We start from the raw sequence: 17031 nt of genomic DNA, 5'->3' as shown, positions 1-17031 counted from the left end.
TTAATTCTTATTGTGTCCATTTGGTTACAATATACTAAAACTTAACAGTTATGAGTTTATCCCCTACGCAGTGATCTTCCCTGACAAGCTGAGTAGATGGAGTCGGACCACAACGAAACATGTTCTTTGTTATATGTTAAATGACTCCTGTTTACCACTTTATTATGATAAACGGATACCATAAATTATACAATATATGTATGTGTTGATGTCCTAAACGTTAAAGGTAGGTTTTTTGCGCCCACTCCACTCCAAGATAATTTAAGTTACTCTAAACTAGTATTTTCTATAGTGTACAATTATTCAGCTACAAATACAACATACATTGGTTTGGATGTCCAATCTTCTTTCAATACGTTTTGTCCATAACAACATTATTCTGTGTACATCTATTTATTTATCTTGTAGAGAAAACATAGTAAAAAAATGGATATTTTACCTAGAAAATAATTCATTTCGTTGGACAAGTCTATCCCCCATGAATGCACTTTAACGCGCAGGGAATTCCCACCAAACGTTCAACAATGGCGTTCCCAGGCGTGGGCACTTGTGAACCCCACCGGCTGTGCCAGCTTGCTTTTAATGGAACTTGAAAAAAATGACCATAATTGTCTTCCATTCGACCTTAAAGGGACTAGACTCCAGATGATCCCAAAATCGGCAAATACAGAACAGAACAGAAGTTTATTTTGATTTATGACTTCATAGTCTCTCATCATACAAACAATCAGAGAAGTGTACATACACACAAAAACAATAAACACATACACATACAAATAATTCATTCAAAAAATAAAACAAAACATATAATAATACAAAGAAAACAATGTGGAGGGTAGAAATAAAAAGTTCAGAAAACCTTCTTTTATTATGTTACTATATTTTTATAGCATGTGTATAAATAAACATAAACAGAAACCGTATTTTACTTTAGGTATTGTTTAAATTATTTTTTATTTTAATCGTACAAATTATATAACAAGAAAGGTTGTTTAATACATTCTTATTTTTACTTTGTAACAGTCCTATAAGCTTAAACATACTTGGATTCTGCCAGTAATAACGACTAATGTATCTTTTCTTATGTTTTTATATATATCACACTTGAACATGAAGTGAAACTCATCTTCAATGTCCCTGCTATCACAAATTACACATATTCGATCATGTCTCTCTTCTCGGTTTCTCCCGTAACGACCATAACGAGTTCATAACGTCAAGATACTGTTCATATTCAATATTTGGTTTTACATATTTATATAGAGTAAGTACGTTATTATTTTGGAGGGAAGTGTGCCATTCTTGGCTGAGGTGATCAACAAGCCGCTGCTTAAACAATTGAGCAAAACAGTCAGGATTTATAGTGGATGGATTTTCCCATACATTCCCGAAACCGTGTCTGTAAAGTAGGTCCTTTATCTTTGACGACCAGTTGTCTAAATGTCTAATATTGTTGTCAGCAACTAATTCGCCATAAAGTGCCTTAATTACACAGTTGTTAGTATTGATGACTTTAAACCAATATTTCACCATTCGAGTCTGTCTTATAATATGCAATGGGTAGCTTCCTAATTCACCATAAACAACTACATTACTTGTTGAAAGCTTTACACCTAGCATACGCTTGCAAAACTTCAGATGTACTCTTTCCAATTCTTTAGCATTGGAATATCCCCATATTTCACACCCATAACCTAATATCGAACCAACAAACGCGTCAAAAAGGTCACACTGTGTCTTTGGGCTCAAATCAAAGCCCTTTAAATTTCCACTTAAAGTATACATAGCTTTTAAAGCTTTTCCCGCTAGCATTTGCTGGTTATTGTTGAATTGGCCGTTACTACTAAATATCGTTCCTAGGTACGTGAATTGGTCAACTTTTCCTACTACTTTATCGTTATAGGTTCAACTTTCGCCACGTTTCAGCCTTCCTCGTTTTCTGAAAACCATGATTTTACTTTTATCGACATTGACTTGCAGACCCCAACGCTTGCAATAATCGGATAGACTGTTCAAACTTCGTTGTAGATCTTTGGCCGTTTTCGCTAATATTACCATGTCGTCGGCATAAAGGAATAATATCAAAGTTATCTGTTTTTAACGTGATTCCACTGTCTGGATTAGATTGTAAAACATAATTCTAGATCTTCGATAAACATGGCCCGTAACAAAGGTGAGCTTATTTCTCCCTGCTTCAAGCCGGTAGCTATTTCAAAGAAATCGGAATAACTATTGCAGTGCCGTACCTGTACTCGTACATTTTCATACATGTTCTTAATAATTCTAAACATTTTGCCCCGTAAACCAAGTTGTTTGTAAATCTTGTACCACAGACCATTTCTACATACACTGTCAAAACATTTGGTCATATCAATAAATGCTGCATATAGGCGTTTTCCTTTAAAGAATATGTGTTGTATGATACTATTCAAACAGAAAACAGCATACGTAGTTGATAATCCCTGACGAAATCCAAACTGTGCGTCTGATATGTTGCTATTTTCGTAGGCCCAACTCTTCAGCCTATTATTTAAAACCGATGTGAAAAGTTTTGACAGGCAGCTGCAAAGTGTAATTCCTCTGTAATTATTCACATTGCTATCATCGCCCTTTTAAAAGATAGGGACAACAATGCCCTGCATCCATAACGAAGGGAAATAACTTTATTGAAAATCATATTAAAAATGTCCGTTAAGTGTGCAATGACTATGTCCCCTGCTTCGATGAAAAACTCATTAATCAAATGGTCGGTTCCATAAGCCTTTCCCCGTTTCAGTCCCTTAATAGCCCGTCTAACCTCGTCAACACTTATGCCCCTATCTAGCTCAGGAAATGCCGGTGTGTCAGTCGGGTGCTCCGTAGAACAAAAATTCTCCGAATCTCTCTCATACTGTGGTCCGATTTGGCTCGCTAAATTTTCAAAATGTTCTTTGAACTCATTTACGTCTTTATTTTGTCCTTTCATTTGCTTTTCCTTAACAAAGTATTTCCAAAACTCTTTCGGCTGATTGCCTTTTAATCGTTCAATTTCTTAATCTTTGCATCCCTTTAACGTCGTTTTGTCCTCTTCGTTATGCTCTTGAAGCCTTTTTATCACCGACCAGTCGTACTCTATAATCATTATTTCTAAGATAATTAAAGTCCCGTAATGCATTCTCATATGAACATTTTGCAACTCGGCAATTACCATTAAACCATTAATTTGTATACATAACCTGCGTTTTCGCTAGACGGGTACGTTTAACCGTGTTTCTCTCTTTGCAGAATAATCTTTTTTCGAACAGCTTGCTAGTCACGTGATCGTTTCACACACTCACCTGTCAATAATCGTTTTGGCTGTCTAGCTGTCATGTTTATCAGTGTTTACCTCTTCAAAACAAAATCCATCGATCAATTTCAACTCGATGTTAATCTGCCTGGCTCTTTGTCTACGTTGTTTTGCAGCAGTTTTCCTTGCCTTATGATGTATTACTTGGTTTCTGCTCCCTTGAATCCTACTCCCAGTTCGCATCTATAGTTCGACCCATTTGGATTGGTAGTAAAACAGTATTCTTTTTACCAAACTTGTTTGATTACTACTATATATGGTATGTTGAGCATTTTAATGCCACTGTTTACATATTTATTTTAATTATATTACTTCTCACATTGTATCGGGGTTTTGTGTCCCTTTTAAACATATATCCGATGGTGTTTCCAATACAGTCATAAGTTCTTCGAAAGATTTATAAGGAAATTGGCGTCATCCGCAAATACAATTTGTTTCCGTTCTGTATTATATACATTTATACCTTTATGTTTTGGTTTGTGTTGATTTTGGCAGCAAGCGTTTCAATAAAATAAGAAATAAATATGGAAATAGGGGGCATCCTTGCCGTACGCCCTTTTCAATGTCAAAAGGGTCAGATAGAATCTATTGTTGGTAACACAAGCATTTGCATTGTTATAACGTTGTCGAACCCATTTAATTATATTTTCACTGATATTAAATTTTCGAAGACATTCAAAATAAACATGTTATCTAAACTGTCGAATGCTTTATTGAAGTCTGAAAAACACATTAATTAAAAAAATATCATTTTCATTTACTAAATTAATAGCCTCTTGTAAAATGCGAACATTTTCACCAATACATCTGCGGTGAAATTTGAAAAGAAACACACAGTTTGGGTGATGAAAACACACGTATTCTTAAAACAATACGGTAAGGTACCCCGCTAAAATCATCATAAAATACTGACCGTGACGAGCAAATGGATTTAAATTCGTGTTATAGAAATAAAACGGTGCATTTGTACGAATATTTTATTGCATGACAACATAACAAAACACATCGCTCAAACAAAGAAAAGAGGAAAAGGTTGATTTCAGTAAAAATGTTAAAGCTACAATAACATGTATATATTTACAACTATGGCACACAGCTTAACCCGACTTAGTCAACAACTATGGCACCCAGCTTAACCCGACCGAATGGTTTAGTAAAGCAAAAACAAACATAACATAAAAAGTATGCTACTAGGGAGAGCCTTTCAACAGCAGTAGTGCTCTGTTAAAGGTCGCTTCTAGGTATGAAATCACTCCTAGTATCTTTGATGACACAGCTCCAGGTATGCAAGAACGACTTCAAAACTACATAACAGACGACCTGGGTCCCGGTTCTATAAAGATCGAATGGCTTAAGATCGAAAATTTGCAGACGTAACCTCGTTTTGTGCGTAAATTGCGTGTATTTTTATATTGAAGGGACATTTATTGCATAGATTATGCCCGTGACTTTACGTGTGCACCTGAGCACTCTTAAGCGGCGTAAGGTTTACGAGTAAGCCAACCTATATGGTACGGGGTCCTGGTGGTATGGATATATAATTACATGCACATGCTAAATAGAGTGTGTTGTATGTAAGTACAGTAAAACTGCGATCGCTCGAAGTCGCCGGGGACCGAGCCTAAACCTCGAGGGAACCGATGTTTCGAACGACCCGATTTTCAATTCTCCAGTCTGTTATGAAATATATTTCAGTGTATTTCAAGTATGAAGTGGTCTGTTTACTAAGACAACGATTATGTGTTGCGTTGTGGAAATCGCTGATATGTTCAAAGGCTGTCGTTTACTTTATGTATACTTAAATATAAAATGTAAAAGAAATATCAATAAATCGATTTTTTTACCAAATAGCCATATTGCAAAGCAAAGTGACAAAAAGGAAATATTTTCAGATATTCCGATGTTGGATCGATATCGTAGTGTTTATTCATATTTTTATTACTCATTTACATTTCTCACAATTAACTGCTCGTCATTAACTTCTCATAATTATGTTCTAAACCGCCCATATCAACTAATACCGGTCATGCGTTAACATTGTTAAACGGTTGTTCACACCTTATAAATTGCCTTTAAACTGTCATTGCAATTTTAACAACTTGCGATAATTTAAATACCTAGCAATTGTTTGTTTATTTTGAAACATGCGTTCGGGAAAAAGTGTGAAATTATGACCTCGAGGGAGCCATAAGGTTTTGTGCATGATTTGTGTACTTGGGACCAAGAATATTGCTCGACTCCTCGACATAATTAGGTTTCGATGCAGCGTAGGTTTATCTTATATGAAAATAGAAGGAAAAAGTTCGGGACCAAGCTCCGACCTCGAGGGAACGCCGGTTCTCGAACGACCGCTTGTTCGAACGATCGCAGTTTTACTGTATATAATTTTCAAACATAAAAAACATTATTCAATATTGTTGCAATATTTTAAAAATGACAGCAAATTATGAAGAAAAAAAACATAACAGCAAACCATCAACAGTAATCACATAATAACCGCTCCTATTCCAGGGGTTCCAATTGGCGTGCACTTCAATGCGGCGCCCACTATTGTTGATAATACTGGAATGCGGATGATGAATGATGGCAACCTCGACATGTTTGATAGCATTCGTCCGTCATCCGCTTTGTCGAGCCTTTTGGGGCTTGGTGCAAAATAAATATTGCTTACAAGAGAGAGAGTACAATGCCAATGAATGAACTAGAGCCCGTGTATTACTTGGTAGACCTTATGACACCTTGGATACAAAATAGTCTAGGGACACGTCAAATTCCAGTAATCTGCAGGTCCAATAAACACTGCATAAATCTCATTACATGATGAATTAATGCGTACATGAGCACCGTAAATGCCAAGGGTACTTAATGAAAATGTCAAACAAAGAGAATAGTCCAGTGTAGAACATGTATAGCTTTCACCCAACACTATGAGACTTGAACGAATCATATAGATTGAAGTATGCTAGACCATTCTCGTACACCAGAGCGTGATAGATTCAATTGAAGTATGTTTGAGACAACAAGTAATCGGGAATAATGTATGGACGAAGTAAGTTGTAAGTGGTTTTGGCCACTACTCATAATACGACCGGATCCCACTCGGTTATATCGCGAAGCTCGTTACAATTGCCTATACTTGTGTGTCCCGAACGCGTCATGGGATCATCCAGATTTTCCACAGCCGGCCAGGATAATTAGAAACAAGACGACGACGTCAATATAGAGCTGGAGAGCCCCATACACATACTCTTCTGGGTTCAACTCCTCGCTCTTGCCGCCGATAATCCGCTGGGTGTCGTACACAAGGACCTGTAAACGATAGGTGATATAGATTAGTTTAGTTTTTACTTTTAAGCTTAATTGTGAAGCACACTCGGAAAAGAGGCTAAAAAGAACAACAACATTTTTAGTATTTTCGTCTTTGTTCACATATATATATACGTGTACTTGCATACACATGTGATCTGTATGATCGTAATTAGCAAATAGATACTGGTCATTTAACCAAAACACGTTTTAACTAAATAAGGCTGATCAACTAATCACACACGAATATTTTGAATGTAAGATCAAGTATTAGCGTCTGTTTCCAAAGGCCAAGAGGACGTTGAGCGCAAAACTTTCCCTTGGGTGAAAGGCGGACCTAACTTCATCTACTCAGCCTGGGAAATATCACATTAGCGGTACGGATCGGCTGTAATGTTTGATATATCTTCAGACGAAAAGCAAATAGAAACCCTCACCAAGGAGATGAGCATTGCCGCAAGAGTTCCGTACACGCCGTCAATGAACTGAAATAGTACAGAAGACTTAATATAGTGAAAATGCAGGCTAAAAGTAAAATTGGGAAACAAAAAGGAAAATGGAAATAACTGAATACATGTTTGTACTTGTTTCTTGGATTATTATACCGTACTTCAAACATATAGGCATACAATAGTTTACATAAAAGTAAAAGTAAAAAAATAAATGCATTTACAAAAATATAGTGTTTTGATTTAATATCCTTCACAACATAACACTTGACAATCATATTTCTTTGATATAACTTTTGAAGCATCACAAGTGGAATCCAATACTTCCCTTTCGCAGTACATGTATTTCTATGCGCACATCCTCATACACCAGAGCGTTGATGCTAGATCACTCTCGTACACTCGCACGATAATACTAGATCACTCTCGTACACCACAGCGATAATGCTAGATCACTCTCGTACACTACCGCGATAATGCTAGATCACTCACGTACACTAGCGCGATAATGCTAGATCACTCCCGTACACTGTCGTACACCAGAGCGATGATGCTAGATCACTCTCGTACACTCTCGTACACCAGAGTGATGATGCTAGATCACTCTCGTACACCAGAGTGATGATGCTAGATCACTCACGTACACTAGCGCGATAATTCTAGATCACTCTCGTACACTCTCGTACACCAGAGTGATGATACTAGATCACTCTCATACACTGTCGTACACCAGAGCGATGATGCTAGATCACTCTCGTACACTCTCGTACACCAGAGTGATGATACTAGATCACTCTCGTACACTGTTGTACACCAGAGCGATGGGGCTAGATCACTCTCGTACAACAGAGCGATGATGCTAGATCACTCACGTACACTAGCGCGATGATGCTAGATCACTCTCGTACACTGTTGTACACCAGAGCGATGATGCTAGATCACTCTCGTACACTCTCGTACACCAGAGTGATGATACTAGATCACTCTCGTACACTGTTGTACACCAGAGCGATGGTGCTAGATCACTCACGTACAACAGAGCGATGATGCTAGATCACTCTCGTACACTGTCGTACACCAGCGCGATAATGCTAGATAACTCACGTACACTCTCGTACAACAGAGCGATGATGCTAGATCACTCTCGTACACCAGCGCGATAATGCTAGATCACTCACGTACACTAGCGCGATGATGCTAGATCACTTTCGTACACTGTCGTACACCAGAGCGATGATGCTAGATCACTCTCGTACACGAGAGTGATGATACTAGATCACTCTCGTACACTGTTGTACACCAGAGCGATGGTGCTAGATCACTCTCGTACAACAGAGCGATGATGCTAGATCACTCTCGTACACTGTCGTACACCAGCGCGATAATGCTAGATCACTGTCGTGAGCCCGGAGTGATGGGCTTGTTACACATTCACATATTCTTCACTTGAATATGCATACAATGCTTCATAACGTTTGTTCTCCGGTATGCTTATAGGTTAAAGGTTGTGCTCGAATCTGTGCTATTATTAAACCTGGACTTTTTTCTCGCAAAAATAAACAATAATCAGGCAAAATTAAATCAAGATAACAAGAGTACAAGCTTACCCGTCCGTCGGGCACGACAAAGCTGAGTATGATACTGACAAAAGCGAAGTAGATGAGGACGATTAAGATGCAGAAGAACAGGCTCGTACATAGGGTGAAGTCGATCTGCAAACAGTGGTAATACCCTTGAGCAATATATGGGTAAGCTATGAAATAAATACATGTTTTTGGTAATTATATGTACCTCAAAATTATAAGTGAATGCAATCCCAATTGTAAAACCATATAATTATTATTGTAAAACCATATAATTGTTATTCTTTGATATGAATCACACAAATGTCCCTGATGATAAAGACTAAATAACCTTCGGAAGTTGCAGCTCCGAGTTTGCGGACGGATAAAAAATATCAAGGATGATTCGGGCCGATAATGCTTTTTGCATATGAAAATATATTACTGATATTGTCATTAGATGTTCTACTGTTACGATGTTTTCGGTGTCAAACGGTGGATGTTTAACTATCAACTACCTTACCTTGGTCTGTATGGCGAAAGCGTAATGGCGAGCCTTACCTAGGTCTGTATGGCGAACAGCGTGATTGCGAGTCTAACATTGCTCTGTATGGCGAACAGCGTGATGGCGAGCCTTACCTTGGTCTGTATGGCGAACAGCGTGATGGCGAGACTTACCTTGGTCTGTCTGGCAAACAGCGTGATGGCGAGCCTAACCTTGGTCTGTTTGGCAAACAGCGTGATGGCGAGCCTAACCTTGGTATGTTTGGCGAACAGCGTGATGGCGAGCCTTACCTTGGTCTGTATGGCGAACAGCGTGATTGCGAGACTTACCTAGGTCTGTCTGGCGAACAGCCAGATGGCGAGCCTTACCTTGGTCTGAATGGCGAACAGCGTGATGGCGAGCCTAACCTTGGTCTGTATGGCGAACAGCGTGATGGCGTACCTTACCTAGGTCTGTATGGCGAACAGCATGACGGCGAGCCTTACCTTGGTCTGTACTGCGAACAGCGTGGTGGCGAACAGCTTGATGGCGAGCCTTACCTTGGTCTGTATGGCGAACAGCGTGATGGCGAGCCTAACCTTGGTCTGTATGGCGAACAGCGTGATGGCGTACCTTACCTAGGTCTGTATGGCGAACAGCATGACGGCGAGCCTTACCTTGGTCTGTACTGCGAACAGCGTGGTGGCGAACAGCTTGATGGCGAGCCTTACCTTGGTCTGTATGGCGAACAGTGTGACGGCGAGCCTTACCTTTGTCTGTATGGCGAACAGCGTGATGGCGAGCTTTACCTAGGACTGTATGGCGAACAGCGTGATGGCAAGCCTTACCTTGATCTGTTTGGCAAACAGCGTGATGGCGAGCCTTACCTAGGTCTGTGTGGCGAACAGCGTGATGGCGAGCCTTACCTTGGTCTGTGTGGCGAATAGCGTGACGGCGAGCCTTACCTAGGTCTGTATGGCGAACAGCGTGATTGCGAGCCTAACCTTGGTCTGTATGGCGAACCGAACAGCGTGATTGCGAGCTTTACCTAGGTCTGTATGGCGAACAGCGTGATGGCGAGCCTTACCTTTGTCTGTATGGCGAACAGTGTGATGGCGAGCCTTACCTTGGTCTGTTTGCATACCTTGGTCTGTATAGCGAACAGCGGGACGGCGAGCCTTACCTTGGTCTGTATGGCGAACAGCGTGATGGCGAGCCTAACCTTGGTCTGTATGGCGAACCGAACAGCGTGATTGCGAGCTTTACCTAGGTCTGTATGGCGAACAGCGTGATGGCGAGCCTTACCTTTGTCTGTATGGCGAACAGTGTGATGGCGAGCCTTACCTTGGTCTGTTTGCATACCTTGGTCTGTATAGCGAACAGCGGGACGGCGAGCCTTACCTTGGTCTGTATGGCGAACAGCGTGATGGCGAGACTTACCTTGGTTTGTGTGGCGAACAGAGTGATGGCGAGCCTTACCTTGGTCTGTATGGCGAACAGCGTGATGGCGAGACACAGCATGGCCGTAATGCCCGCGGCCACTATCACGCTGTTAGTGTCGAAGAAACTGCAAACATTTAAATAACACGTTTTCTATTCGCAAAATAAAGTAACTATGACAATACCTATAGAATCAAATTTGGCCATTTTATGTTCTTTTTTCTACTCTCGTTAAAGATATTTGTGTAAAAACTTTATGGAAAGTCCGTCAAATTAGGTTGTGTCAAATAGATCCTATGTAGGAATTTAAACATTTATGAATACAACCTCCATTTACAGCCAATGAAATTGCAGATAGGCAATCATTAACTATACTAGGCTTAATCCTAAATAATTTTAACTTTCGTGGCTGTTTAAAGGTCCACCCACTACCACACATCCGATACACAATCCCTGCGTCAGATTTTGCTTTAACAATGTGTCAGCCAATGAGGTTGTATTCTACGCTCACTCCGCCCATTCTTAATCATTAAGAATTTAATTCATGTTATCTAACTAATACATAGAAACCGACATATAACTCAAAAACCGAATGGTAATATAATAATAACACACATTTAGAAATGCTTATATCTACGTACTGTAATCAGACTCATATAATAGCTAGGTTGAATGAATGCAATGTTTTTGTTTTATTTTCGATATCGATTTTTCTTTCCAGATAGGCTAGTTTTCGTAATTGGAGCCAGACTCTTAACATAGAATAAATTTGGCAAAACCCATTTAATTTATAAACGGACGTAGACTAGAGATACAACAGCTGCATCTAGACACCAACCTGCTCAATGTTGCTACCAGGTATGTAAACGCTATCGTCTGAAACGAGACAATGATAATACTGATCACTATTCATTATCATACCTATACAAGCTCATCATCATCATCATCATCATCATCATCATCATCATCATCATCATCATCATCATCATCATCATCATCATCAACACCATCATCATCATCATCATCATCATCATCATCATCATCATCATCATCATCATCATCATCATCACACATCATCGTCGTCGTCGTCGTCATCATCATCATCATCATCATCATCATCATCATCATCATCATCATCATCACACATCATCGTCGTCGTCGTCGTCATCATCATCATCATCATCATCATCATCATCATCATCATCATCATCATCATCATCATCATCATCATCATCATCATCATCACCACCATCATCATCATCATCATCATCATCATCATCATCATCATCATCATCATCATCATCATCATCATCATCAAGTTTCAACTTATTCATAAATACATACACTTATTATATACTTACGAAAATCGCAAGACATATAAGATTAGCAGGATGCTTTCTCCTGAAATAATGAATAAAATAAATGTAAACAATTGACTTGGACGCGTTATGGCAGCTCTGTTCTGAAGTATGTTCAATTCACATAAAATGAATGTTGAAAACTAACTGGATTGTTAACAGAATCCCTTATATCATGATATCATTTTTGAACCTATGGGATGGCAGTATTTTCACAATGGTCGACATTTGAATTCCCTATTGATCGACGTTTAACGTATAGCATTTGAATAAAATAAATGATCTGATTATTTTGAGAAGTAATGGTTAATGGTTGTTTGAATGTACTGAAACAAAAAAGATTTGATGCGACACAGTCGCATAACCATTATCTTTTAAGTGGTCTACATAATATTGTGAAAGCTAAACCCATTACCAATGTCGATATCTTAGTACCGCTTTTTACCCGAATGCAATAAATAACAACCGACTGCTAATTATCAGTAATAATTGTATAGGCAAATTTGAAATATACTGCATTTCATTAGACAAAATGTTATGTTGACCACTAACAACCTTTTACAATTCCTTAAATACATACCGTACTTTCTTAACGCAGACAAGCACAATGAATACTGGTATGAAAACTCCACTGAAACATGAGTTAAATGGTAAGTTTCATTTTAGTGTATATACAGTAGATTGATCGATTGGGTATGTCCAAACAGCGCTCGACTTTGACAACGAAACCAAACATACCGACATTCTTAAATGTACATGTCAATTTGATTAAAATTATAAAAATCTTAATGATTATGAACCTAATACTCTTTCTATATTGTGTGGATATATACATAATATATAATATATTCAAATATTCGCGTCATAAGAAATAAATGAAACCTACGTTTAACTGGTTTGCAATTTGAATGATCATTCATTTACATAGAAAATCCAGCACTATTATGCAAAGAAGGGAACATGAAAACGTATGGTATTAATATATTGAAACTTAACTCAGAAATTACAATAAAAGCCAAACAAAATATTTCTTACAACGAAGCATAGAAAACCGCTGGGTTGTTTTTAACAAATTCCTTGACTGACGTCCTGAAATGAAATACATGAGTGAATAGAATTAAGTTTTCTGAATTTCAGATGAAATATTCTAATTTAAAAAAATGAGAAAAATGCTTTCTTACTTATCATCAGAGCTTTTTAGAATCTCCTTGCAAAACGATTTTTATATTTGCATGACAATCATATTCAACAGTTACAATTATAGGGCGACACTTAGGTCTCTTTTCTTTTAGTTTACTGTTTTACTTACACGAGAGAGAAAACAAGAACTATTCCAAATGTAAACAGCAGCTGGATGAATAGGAGACTGTAAACCTGAAAGAAAAAAACATATTTTCATAAAACAACCGCAATTTAAGTATATAGATGCTACCTTTAACTGCTGACATGTGTTTAACATGTAAGCACTGGTTAAAAATAGAATGAATGAAATATACTCTATGGACTATCGATCTACGTAAAATAAATTAACAGAAAATTTGAAAAAAAATCCTCTTTTGTCATTGGTCAACACAAACATGCAAACACCAAAAAAGTATGTATATTTAGTTAGGATTTAGTAAAATATCCCAAATCAGAGATTGATATCAACCCTTTAATTACATCGTTAATATATATAGTTTTAAGTTAATGATATAACAAGTAATTACTAATATAAGTGAATGTCATACCCTTTTTATAAAGCCTCTTCTCACGGCATCATCGTCAAATGAACCGCCGAAGATGGTTGAGTTGGAACTCTTGCTGCTGTCATTGTCCTTTCGGGGGCGGGGCTGAGTGTCCACCACGCCGAATGTGGCATGCTGGGGCGGGGCATATCCCGACGGCATCGGGGGTGGAGGAGGTGGATAGGCAGGGTCGTCGGGGTAAGCGCCGCCTTTAGAGAGTAAATATTGTGAAAATGATTGTGATAAATATAGTCCTCTGCAGTCAGGAGCATACTTGAAGCATTTTGAACTGTACACCTATACACGTGAGTTAGGTGTCAGCATGTACACGTCTTTCTTTATTTTGGTCGGAATATGTTATATGGGGTGGAAGATAGACTGATGCCCCCTGCCGTAGAATACAATATAAAGGAACCATTTTCATTTTGAACGCTAATGTTCATTAATAACGACAAACTCTAACCAGTGAAAAGTAACATGTATACACCCCATATAAGCCTTCGATCTCTATGTCTTATTCCAATTTTAACCCCTTGACATTTATTGGGAACATTAACTCACTCGTACGCTCGTGCGTTTGGAGTATGCTTAAAGTGACATTCTTATTCAAAATCAATAAATACACATGTATAACAAACATAATTTTTTAGTGATAATTTGCCCTCAACTACTTAATAAATAATGCATTTATGCAAAATATTAATTACTGATAACAATATTATAAGCGTGTTTTAAATAGCTGAAAACGCAAAAAAAATTAAACGATTGGTGAATGCTACATTATGTGAATCGACATAAGATTTTAAATTAGAAATTGTACTCCAGGAACTTCTATTAAATGTTGACTCTTGAGTTAGTTTATATCTATAGTTTATTCATAATCAGGTGCGTGTGTGCTTGCGTGCGTGCGTGCGTGTGTGTCAAATGTGACATTACTGTTCAAAGCTACAATTAAAGGGTTTGTGACAGTCATACCTTGTGAAGGGGGGTACACGGCCTCCGTCGTAGTGCCCCCCTCATGGGGGTAGCTGATCATCGGTGCTATTTTCGACATTGGTGATACTCTCAGTCGGCACCTGGGTCCGTAAGCCCACCTGTTGTCGATCTATAAGACATTTAATTTACATTTGAACTGTGTTTATATAACAAATCATGTTGAACTGTCAACGTCATGGATTGCGAAATACACACAAGTATGAATATCAGAAGGTATTCACAATTGTAAAAATGTAATATAAAAATGTGTACGTACATGAATATACCTATATCACACTTATATCACACCTCTATACATTTAATAGTTTGTAAATCCAACCGGCCGTAGTGTACATTATTAAATTGATAAGTTATAAAACATAAATGCCATAACATAACTTACCCAGTTTTGAACGTGGTCCAAACGGGAAGTGGAATATATGAATACATTGATTGGAGTTTAAACTGATCAAATACCGAGCGACTAGACTATTGGTAAAAAAATACAAAACGTCACGTGCCTCATTATCGATATTCTACTTCCATTCCTTATCATGTATGTATACATGATAGTGTGTGGTATGTTTATTGTTTACTTTGATTTTATATCGAGAATATAATTGATTTCTAGTCTCCTATTGTGAAGTTATACAAATAGTTTACCATACTACATGTTTTAATCAAAACAAAAGAAATATTTCATTATCATACGTATTTATTCCTACAAAGGCAGAAGGGTACTAATGTTGGTCTCCATTAGGGCAGTAGGGTGCCACATTGTTATAATGAAATTTATATACATGTATGTCGTATTGATGGGACTTAAATAAACAATCAAACTATCGGTATGCCTTTAGTTAATATGCCCTTTGAGCTTCATTGTTCAAGAAATCACTTATATGCAGTCTTGTTTGGAGCATCTTGAACGCCTTAGATTTTCAGAAACTTGCATTTCTGATTTCTGATGGCATGCGTTGTAGGCGGGTTTTTATCATTGTAAAATCTTAATCCCATGGGTATACATACAGCCCCATCCTTGCGTTTGGGCAAAATAATGACACGGTGCACATCTTATGCAAATTCCCGGTAAGTAACGTGAGCTTGGACCTCGGCCTCCTTGCTATGCCTGCGAGGCAGGAGGGACTTCCCCGTCGGCATGGCCGTCTCCAGTGCCAGAATTGGATTCAAATATTACAACCACCATTGTATCGCTATTGCTGAATGAACGCTGGTCCATCATATTTACTCACATACAAGCAGTTGAAACATAATAACATGTTGATGCTTCTTCTCACATTCTAATGTTGACCCTTGGTTAGGCCAACATCCATACAAAGATCCGCGTAAAGTTTCGGGCGGTTCTTTTTACATCACATAGAGTAGGGGACTATACATCTATATATTATATATGGACACCATGTGTCTGCTAATAAAACTGTACTAAGAGATTCTCTGTCGGCCATGTATACGTGGATGTCACCCATCACACCATTTTTGGCGGTATTTCGAATCCTGAGGTTATCGGTTCGCCAGATTCCACTTATAGAGCAAACATCAATGCCAGTAATAAAGATTACTTTCTTATACATCATATTACATAGTATGATGTAAGCACTAAATATTGATGCTTTCACTGTTTCATAGTAAAGCGTAGGCATTTATACTAGTGAATACTATATGATGTTACCATTTATCTTAATTATTTCAGAAAAACAACAACATGAAATCATTATTAAATAGAACTTCCCCTAAACCGCTACAAAAGCGTACATAATTATGTAAATTTATGTCTCATAACTGATTACATTTAAAGAAATGGCAAGAGAAGCCAAAATATTGGCTGATATACCAAGACGGGTATTCCGGATTCCATTTGGAAAGGGTTGACACCCTCGTATGTGCACATGTCTAAACACATATAGTTTATAATTGTGTTGATTTAATTAAAAAAACGTTAGTAACCATGGCTGACTTTCCATTGTAGTAAAGTGAGGCCGCAACCCTTCCAAATGGGATTTCTGTCGACAAATGGAGTTTTGAATGCGGAGCTACATTCAAGGAGATCATCGGGAGTATTTGAAACAGCATAAAAATAATGTCCACCAGAAGGAGACAGGTGAAGGAATCCCCGTTAAAAATAATAGTAGGAAAAGCCGGATGATGCTAAAAGAGTGGTGAATGAATCGTGTGGCAAGAAGGAAAAGTATGAGGGTAAATAGGAAAAAAGGAAGGACAAGAAAAAGGTATGCAAAGTTGACTATGACAGAGAATACAGGATGCTGGAAGACAATGGAGGAACTTCGACATAAGCTTTGAAGATAAGCAAACATTTAGAAAGGAATAAGCTGCGAATAAATCAGTAGTGGAATTGGTAGTCTCGAGTTTGCCTTGAAAAACGCTCT

The 17031-nt window shown here is 38.1% G+C and overlaps 1 protein-coding gene across 2 annotated transcripts; it reads right to left on the bottom strand.

The window, feature by feature from the left end:
* Positions 1 to 4297: 4297 nt before the first annotated feature.
* Positions 4298 to 15115, bottom strand: LOC128233608 (protein lifeguard 3-like). Of its 2 annotated transcripts, none has more exons than XM_052947362.1 (12): positions 15033 to 15115; positions 14630 to 14759; positions 13658 to 13863; positions 13237 to 13301; positions 12963 to 13016; positions 12508 to 12558; positions 11931 to 11970; positions 11408 to 11445; positions 10609 to 10696; positions 8691 to 8795; positions 7072 to 7119; positions 4298 to 6637 (listed from the first exon to the last, which is right to left on the bottom strand). In XM_052947362.1, exons 2-12 carry the CDS (start codon positions 14706 to 14708, stop codon positions 6491 to 6493), a joined length of 921 nt encoding a protein of 306 aa, XP_052803322.1. In that variant the 5' UTR covers positions 14709 to 14759; positions 15033 to 15115; the 3' UTR covers positions 4298 to 6490. The 2 variants fall into 2 exon arrangements, with proteins under 2 accessions (XP_052803322.1, XP_052803323.1); XM_052947363.1 differs by having other exon boundaries at positions 14907 to 15043.
* Positions 15116 to 17031: the final 1916 nt, after the last annotated feature.

This window comes from Mya arenaria, chromosome 5 (assembly GCF_026914265.1).
Source record: "Mya arenaria isolate MELC-2E11 chromosome 5, ASM2691426v1".
In the NCBI taxonomy this organism is placed as follows: domain Eukaryota; kingdom Metazoa; phylum Mollusca; class Bivalvia; order Myida; family Myidae; genus Mya; species Mya arenaria.
This window is presented reverse-complemented; position numbering and strand designations above follow the sequence as displayed.